General features: G+C 49.8%; 1 protein-coding gene across 1 annotated transcript; it reads right to left on the reverse strand.

Moving 5' to 3' along the window:
- Positions 1-415: 415 nt before the first annotated feature.
- Positions 416-8,817, reverse strand: LOC144717887 (tribbles homolog 2-like). Its single transcript, XM_078593636.1, has 3 exons — positions 7,906-8,817; positions 5,108-5,400; positions 416-1,974 (listed from the first exon to the last, which is right to left on the reverse strand). The coding sequence occupies exons 1-3, from the start codon at positions 8,305-8,307 to the stop codon at positions 1,482-1,484; spliced, it is 1,188 nt and encodes a 395-aa protein (XP_078449762.1). The 5' UTR covers positions 8,308-8,817; the 3' UTR covers positions 416-1,481.
- Between the last annotated feature and the right edge of the window lie 311 nt (positions 8,818-9,128).

A 9,128-nucleotide genomic window follows, 5' to 3' on the forward strand; every position in this document is an offset into this window, starting at 1 on the left:
GCCTATTAGTTTGTGGCTATAGTGTTGGGGCGAAGTAATGGGGCAGTGTTTAGCACCCTGCACTCTCAACCCTGGCTATACGAGTTTAATGATCGGCCACGGCTAACATCAGTGTTGATATCTGAACCTGGTTTACCGCCCCCCTCCCCCCTCCATTGCCACTACCAGTGCGGGGATATATATGGACAAGCTATACCCATGTCCCGACTTGGTGTGAAGAGGCCTTCATCCATCGGTGAATTCACCTACCCATCCAGACAGAGCCATCTTTTTGGAGGCTTGCTATTATAGGACTTCACACAAAGACAACCCTTTGCTATGACACAGGAAAAAAAACTCGCCGTTAATGAGTGACTTGTTGCGGTGAATCATTATTATGGCATGTCATTGGAATAACAACAACGGTAAAGCAGTGTTAATAAATTCTTTTTTATTACAAAATACACATACATATGCACAATAACAATTGTTAACGCTTGCACAACTGCTACTTGTACAAAAATGGGGCTATCAGTCTAGTGTTTACACTTTTACACTTACAAAAAAAGTATATACAAGGATTTTATACAAGACGCCGGTTAAGGAGAAATTCACAGTGGCAGCATTACTGACAAATGGCACAGAAGGGCAATAATAGGCAGTTTACATTTGTTTGCAACAGACAAAATATTAACTTTAATAAACTTGTCCTGTGCCACAGGTACTGGAAATCTTTGACAGTTTAAACTTCGTAAAGGTGTAGTTTGGAAATAAAATAAAAAAAACAGGAACTGGACTCATGAACTGGGCAGGCTATTTCGCTGCGAATCCTATGAACGATATTAACATTTTGAAGAAGATAAGAAGATTCAACATCCATTGGCTCAACAATTAATATAAGTGGTAGCCACATTTCATTGGATCAGTACTGGTTCAGGACACATTCAGTAACAGTTTTGATAGTTAGTAGACCCAATGTAAACTTGGCAAGTCTTATTTACATGTATTAACAAAAATGTTTGGAAAGATGAAGTCCAGTCAGGCAACCCCAGTCCTAACATTCTTTTCAAGTTTTCTTCCTCAAGTTTTCAACAGCTTTCCCATGTCAAGACCACCTTGTTTCGCTAGTGTTAATCTATAGGCATCGGAGGCCTTCAAATCGCAGTCACATTGTGTAAAGTGTTTTTCATCACATGACGGAACCCTTTAAGTCTACCAAGATGTTTATCAATAAACTATTCATCCAACAATACCTTGTATCATCCGGCATGACTTCGGATAATCACAAGCTTTAGTTTCTTTTTTTTAATTTATTGACCAACATTCGCTCAAAATGTCTGTAAACAAACCACTGGAATTTACAGTCCAATTTTTCTTTCCGTATCTACACATCTCCATAGGAGGATAGCTCAGTTATTTTTTTTTCTGCAGATGAATAAAAAACAAAAAAAAACAAAAACTAAAATATTCCAGTGAAACCAATTTTGCTTCTTTTCCACACCTCAGCTGAAAAAGGGGTCCTCAGACTCGGCCATGTCCACGTCGGGAACCACTTGGTCGTTGTGTTCGCGTTCCCGGGACCCGCACGGTCTGGAACTCAATCCGCACCCGTCCATCCGAAACCACGGGTGCTCCAGAATCTCCGCCGCTGGCAGTCGCTCGGAAGGCTCGCGCCGCAGCAGGCTTCGGATGAGGCACCGCGCCCTCGGGGACACCCAGTCGGGCACCGTGAACTGGCCCCGGCGAATCTTCTGGAAGAGCGCCGCCGGCTCGGCGTCGTGGAACGGGTAGCGTCCCACGAGCATGGTGTAGAGCATCACGCCGAGGCTCCAGACGTCAGCGGCGCGCCCCGAGTACGTCCCCGCGCAGCCGGCGCTCAGGATCTCGGGGCTCACGTAGGCCGGGCAGCCGTGCTTGTTGGAGAGCGAGTCGTCGTCGACGTCGTCGTCCGGCAGGACGTACGCGTCCTCAAGGCTCTCCAGCTTCAGCGTGGTCCTGTGGAGTTCGCGGGAATAGAAAAGCAGCGCGTTCAAAGTTTGGCAATTTCAGGTTCCACGATTTCGCCATCTGGAACGCTGTTTCGCCCCCCCCCACCCCACGCACCCCCCAATTGCATGAGGTCAGCTGTAGGGGGTGGGCGGCCTGACCAGCGATTACAAGACCAAAACAAGCAAGTATTGTATCAATCATTGCGTCACCCTTAACAGCCAAGTTTCAACAGCGGGCCAATATTTGCACAAGATAAAACTATTTTGCATAACCCTAATCACTAAAACATCAATACCTTATGCTGTTGACACACGGCTTACAAAATCTGGTAACAGTGCAGCGTAAACAGTTTTTTTCACTCCTCCCTTGACATATTTTGGCAGTGCCTCTCCACCACAAAAAACGAACCAATGATCACACATGCGCCCGCCGCGGTCACTCTTAAAAAAAAAAATTACCCATTAACACCGTCATATTCACGGAGCAAGTTGATTAAATAAGTGCTTATGCAAGCAGGGCCCTCCTCCTCCCTTGCTTCACACGCCCCGGTGCCTAACTACTGTACAAAATACCCTCAGTTCTCTGCCTCTGAATGGGAGCCTTTGACAATCCGGCGCAAAATGCTCACAAGGAACAGATGCCAAAGAATTGAGCTTTCACAAAAGTGACCTTGGGAGCATTTTTGCAGAAATGTCACGTTACGTGCGAGGCGGCATCGAAAATAGTGGCATCCTGCCAAAGAAATGCCTCTGTCAGGAGGCATTTACCGAATCGCCTCGGACAAAAGAAATAAACGGAGGAACTGAGAAAATGGTTACAAAGTGGCACCATATACCAACGGTTTACGACTTGTCAATAATCCACATCATTCTAAATGTTATTTTTTTACGTGATGATGCATTGTGCATCGTTATCCAATACGCGCTTATTGTTGTGTAAACGTGATTAGCTGTGCAGCCGCAGATCGCCTGCTCTCACTTTATCCTCCCCCGAAACACGTCATTTGAATTATCACTTATGCAACAGACGTTGTTCGTGTGTCGCATTGCCGTGTTAGAGGATTATGTCTTCACGTGGCTGTCCATGAAGTCTCTTCAGTGCAGAGACGAAGACGAATAAGAAGAAGAAACAAAAACAACGGGCAATTCCCATTTCTGACGCAAGGGGTCAACCACACGCAGAGAGAGTCGTCGTGATTTCATGAACGAGGTCCAGGGGATCTCGCGGCAGCAGCTCTTGCACGTTTCTCACGTCACAGCCTCAAATATCACCCATGTCATGAAACTCGCGTGAACTGCCAGCCGCACATGGTTTGGGCTCAAGCGAGGGCAAACGTAAATTGATTGCCCACCCCCCCACCTTCCCCTCCCCCTCCCCCCTCCGCGAATCTTAAAGATTGTCAAATACGACAAGTTAAATGGCCCGGAAAACACACTTTCGAAAATGATCGATACAAGCATTCTCGGGACATGATTTGATCACACGCAAGGTCTACCCTGGAGCAAATAGACAAAACAATCTTGAAGGAATTTTGGATCTATGAGGCCCAATAGATGGTTGCAATTGATCACCCCTCCAGGGTCAATACAATTAATATACCACATTGTGAGGAAGTCAACGGTGATTGCTTTATAGACTGACTCAATGCTCATTTGAGCAGGAATTCTATTTGACTTTTAATTATCTCATTAAATTATGGTATAGGCAAGAGCGCAGGCAATTGCACATGGAATCCCAAAGACAGTGGTGACTAAAGGCACATAACTGGGCCAGCAAATGTGCGGTGATTAATATTCATGTGAGAAACTGCATTACGTAAAGTCTGCATCAGCTCATCATTGGCAACCAGGTAAGAAACCCGTTGAGACAGATTCTGTTGCAAGAAAGACTTTGGAATGATACATTTTGCAACGGCAGCTGTTCCCACTTCACCATTGCAAGCCTGACTGTTTCTATTCCAGGATAAATGTCACGAGGATGATGTGGCCAAATGGGCCCCACCCTGGTGTCAAGATCTGAAAATGCCCATCCCTTCGATCTAATTGTGATTTCAGCTCAAAGTTCCCCTTGAAGAAAAGGCATGGGGTTTTTCTTTGCCGCAAATTAAAGGAAATTATGATGGTGGAGACGTCTCATTCAATAGTATGAACATTATGACAGGAAGGTCAGGACAAACGAGACAGCAATGGATTGATAAGCAAATGATATACATAGGGGGTTCAATGTGATGATTTCCATCAAGTCCAAGGGCCAGATTCACATCTTTTCATACGTTCATTTTAATCACTTAAAATGTTTTATCGATAGCTCCAACGCCACACAACGTGATGCTCGTCAGCCCATCTCATTGAGTACAATCTGACATCGACAATCCTGTAGGGTGAAGATCCCATCAAACGAGTTGCATGCCTCTAAATCTCCACGTGTCTGTGGCCGTGGAATTAGCAACACACTGCATCGAGATCTAGAGTCCCAGGTGTACGCCAGAATCTCGCCAGCGACTGTTTTAAATACTCCTGTTCATGTCAGCGGTTCTCACCCAGCGGGTCGCGTCTCCCAGTCTCTCAAGAGGGATGCGGTACCAGGCTACGGCATGGATACCGTACAGGAGAACATTTCGAATGTGCCGCTGTGAGCGTCAGCACGACGTTGCGGCAACAACAAAACAGCGCACGGCACTAAACAAATGTGATCTCTCTGTATTGTGACCTTAGGTACCTTACGAGTTTTATTCTCAGGGTCGGAGGGTTTTGCAGGGGAGTGGTGACATGGGAATTAACTTTTTATTGATTGATTTATACACAAACACAAAGATCTCCCATAGAGCCTTCAGAGGCTGTTGGGGCAAGTGCTGTTAGCAAACACCTATGAAGACCGACATGGCACACGAGGGGGTGGGTGGCTAGTAAGTGGCGATGTTTACACACCGCACCAGGTACTCATTTGCGGCCGAGTCGACCTAGGAGAGTCCCGGGACCGGCTCAGATAACCGTCACCGGTGTTGGTCGTGAGCGGGAATCGAAATCGGCTCGCCGGCTTCGTAGCGCAGTCCCGCACACACGCCACACCACCTCTTCCCCACGCACGCAGACACACACACGCGCACGCACGCACGCACGCAAGCCTTCGAGCCGTTTACCTGTCGGCATCGGCAAAGACGAACTTGCGCAGCTTGAGGTCGCGCAGCACCACGCCGGCGCCGTGGCAGTGCGCCACGGCGGAGGCGATCTGCCGGAAGAGGCGAGCCGCCTCCGGCTCGGCGAGGCGACGGGCGGCGCGCACGTGCGCGTGCATGTCGCCGTGCGAGCGTTCGTGCAGCGCGTAGGCGCTCCGCTCGCCCAGCACCACCTCGAGCAGGGCGCAGACGTGCGGGTGGGCGCTCAGGCGCAGCTGGGCGCCCAGGTTCTCCTGCCAGCGTGACAGCTCGTACACCTGTGGCCCGGGGCAGCCGGCAGGCGAGGGAGGGGTGGGGAAAGACAGAGGCGAGGGAGGCGAGGGAGGGGAGGGAGGGGAGGGAGGAAATGAGAGAATGGGAGCGGGGGGGAGAAGAGTCAATTATCATCAATCAATAAATAATTATCATTCAATAATGGCCATCACTATCATGAATGTATGCATGTAGAACTTTCCGCACCGCACGTAGCAAACCTTGTTCACCGGCATATCATCATCATCAAATGATCAACATTATAATTTAATATTTACCATCGCGATTATAAATACAACCATCAATGCATGAAAAATCACTCGATTATTAGCACCACTAACATGAAAACCATCATCAATAAATAAACAATTACATTTATTAAATTATTACAATCACTTTCAGAAATACCATCGTAAATAAACAACCGTTCAATAATAACCACCACAGCAGGCATAGACGCCACCACCACTCCCACCCACCGTAAAACAAATTGTCGTGGGGATTGGGAGACTTGGAACTCGGTCCATGAGAAATGAAGTCCCACTCATCACCATTGTCATCAATCATCATCATCATCATCGCCGGAGTCAAATCACATTGTCGGAAGCAATTTCACTCGTCACCGGCAACGCGTCGTCATTGCTACCGTTCGACAGCGACGGCGGTTCGTTTCTTTTGTTCACTTAACTCGCCGTCATCGGCATGGATATCGTTACGATTATCGTAAAAAAAAATTCACTCGGCGTCATCGCCTACAACGGTGTATGGACATCATCGATCGCACATCGTCGTAGTCAAATTAATGGCTCGTCATGATCATTAAGAGCCCTCGCTCGCGGTTATCGATCGTGCATCAATGTCCATCCGTTATCAAGATCATTACCGACAGCCACCGTGACTTGACCATTAACCCCAACAGTCATCATCACTCACCAATCAGCAGGACTTGCAGCACTAATCGCTATTCATTACTATCTCTTAATTATCATCAGCATTCTCCACGACCGCCAATCACTCATAACACCAGCCGTCGATCAATTCTTCTGAAATCTCGATTTAAAGCTTTCGTGACTGCAGGGATTCATCTTCTTGGCTCCTTCGGTAAAGTCACGTAGAATGGAAATAATAAAACAAAACATTTAATAATTCTCACGACGTTTCGGCCACAACGCAAGCAGCCGTCCTCAGGTGGAGAACAGGTCTGTCGAGGAGACAGAGTCTGAGGACGGCTGCTTGCGTTATGGCCGAAACGTCGTGAGAATTATTTTATTATGTTTTATTTTTATTATTTTATTATTTCTCTTCTGAAATCGTCACCATTGATAAATGGTACCCGATGTTCATCAACCGTTCGTCAGCGTAAAGTCCATTACTGTGGTTTTTAAAAAAAGAAATAACCTACTTCAAGGGAAGATCGTGAACGCTGCGCTTGTATTCCATTGACACGGAATCTTCCCACAAAAGAGCCCTGCCCCCCTAACCCCAGTCGCTAAAAGGTGTCACACAAGCGCGCGCCTTGCCAGTTTAACTATAACCACAATTAGCATTCAACGGTTTCGTAAAACCCAAGACATGTCCGTGCTTTTGCTGTGCTCACCGAGATTGCATCGGTAAAGACTCAAGGACCACGCAGACATGCCTAGCCATCCGGATAAGCCTTCGCCATTCTAAAATCCCAGCACGCCACGTCAATGGCAACGCTGTCCTAAAAGTGGACGTATGACCGGGCGTCTAAGTCTGTATTTACGATAGTGACTCTCTCTGCTTCATGCCAGAGGAGATGTCAATCATGGTTCCATGCGCAAAGGGGCGATGCTGATGAATATGCTCATCACACCGCTCGCTCTCCTCTGTCACCACAATAACGTCTTCTTGTTTGGTTTTACACGGAAATACCGGTCCGCCTTTGTTCAATTGAAAGTAGAGCGATCAACAAATAAAACAAAAAAACGCATGCGCAGAGCAATTCTATAGATCACGTTCTGCGTATAGCCATTCATCAACCCACTACCTGTACGGAGGGCTACCCCCAACGCCTCTTCGGTCGTGTGGGTGTTGTTGGACCATGCTTCACCACGCTCGTCATTGCGGGTTGGTGATTGGGAAGGGGGGTAAATGCGAAATCGCTCCGAGTAAGTGAACATTAAACCACCGATTGATGTAAGCCGTGGCCGCGAATAGAACCCCGGATCTGCCGATTCATACTTCTTAATTAGGGCAGTGCACTGGCCAATTGCATCGTTGTTCCACCCGTCAAAAAAACCACACACACGTACCTACGTACCTACCACACAAACTGCTAAATTTGACACATTGTCAACCGCTACCTGGCCTAGACCCCGAGATACACACATCCCCATTCAGAGTGACCTCCCCGTGAAACAACCGCCATCGATGCGCGCGCGCTGCGTTTGCGCGTTAAACTTCCATCGCACCGTACGCGTGCCGACCGTTGTGCTAAAATCACAGCGAGTTGTGTGCGCGACGGAATATCCCACGAACGGCCGTACCTTGCACACGAACTCCTCTCCCGTGTGAACGTGCACCGCTCGGAAGACCCTCTCGCCGGCTACGGGTCCCAGCAGCAGGTACTGGCCGATCTTCGAGACGGCGTGCGACGACGAGACGGGGCCGGGACTTTGCGGCGGGCTGCACGGAGAGCCCCAGACCGACCCGGCCAGACCCGACGTGCCGGCGTCCCCGTGCGCCGGGCTCGACACCACCATCGTCGTCCGCTCGTCCGATTCGAGTCCGGGTTTCTCGAAGCGCGGCGGAGTGGCCACGCCGCTCGATCCGTCGACGCCGCCAGCTGCTGCTGCCGCCGCTGCTGCTGCTGTAGTAGCGGACGATGCAGAAGCCATCGCTTGTCCACGGGCTTCCACGTTGGGCCACGTTGAGAAGACGCTGTCCATTGTGTGTGTGGGGGGGGGTGCCAGCACTCGAGTGTCCCTTTTGTCGTTGCTGCTGCTGCTGCTGATCTCCGCAGACCCGGGATGGTTGTGGAGCGGGGTGGTGGTGGGGGGGATTCCGAGCCAGGTTCGGTAGAAGGGGGGGTGGAGGCTTCACGCGCACTCAACAGCTCCGGCCACGCACGTGGCTGGTACCACCCCACGACGCTGTCGCTCGCTGTCTTCTCTCGTGACACGTGCCGCTCCTGCTGCTGTTACTGCCGCCGCTGCTGCTGCCGCTGCTGTTACTGCCGATTCTCTTGTTTTTGTCCGTTGCCGTATTCCGACACCAAACTCTCAGGGGTCCTCTCCGGCAATCCTGCTTGCTCCCCTCCACCAACAACGCTTCGTGTCGTCTTATTCTTCTTCTCCTGCTCGCCCCCTCTCTCTCTCTCTCGATCTCTCTACGCCCTACGGCACAAGCGTTGGTCTCATTTGCGCAGCACGTTCCACCCACCAGCGCAACAGAAAGAAAGATGTGCACTTGCTAACGACCAAGTGACGGGAGGAAGGGTGCGATGGGCAAGTGCATGGGGGTGGGGTGGCTGGGGGGGTTGCCCGGTGGACGGAGGAGAGAGCGAGAGATGACGCCGGCCGGCCTGCTGATGTCGGGTTGATAGCCAACGTCTGTCCGTCCCCACACGGGCGCTGCACAGGAGAAGAAGCAGCAGCAGCAAGCAAGCAGCAGAAGATCGACGAGCGAAGTGAGAGGGGAGCTGCTTTAGGAGTGGCCGCAGACGCAAATGCCGCGTTGACTCAGCAAGCCCTCTCCGAGTGCGTTACAT

The sequence above is a fragment of the Lampetra planeri genome, chromosome 4 (assembly GCF_965212315.1).
Source record: "Lampetra planeri chromosome 4, kcLamPlan1.2.h2, whole genome shotgun sequence".
Taxonomy (NCBI): Eukaryota; Metazoa; Chordata; class Hyperoartia; order Petromyzontiformes; family Petromyzontidae; genus Lampetra; species Lampetra planeri.

Bases quoted from the DNA above. Each gene is read 5' to 3' on its own strand.
- LOC144717887 (XM_078593636.1), bottom strand. From the start codon at position 8,307: ATGGACAGCGTCTTCTCAACGTGGCCCAACGTGGAAGCCCGTGGACAA. The intron at 5,401-7,905 runs GTACGGCCGTTC...CCCGGGCCACAG, and splicing joins GAGAGGAGTTCGTGTGCAAG to GTGTACGAGCTGTCACGCTG. The intron at 1,975-5,107 runs GTAAACGGCTCG...CGAACTCCACAG, and splicing joins GTCTTTGCCGATGCCGACAG to GACCACGCTGAAGCTGGAGA.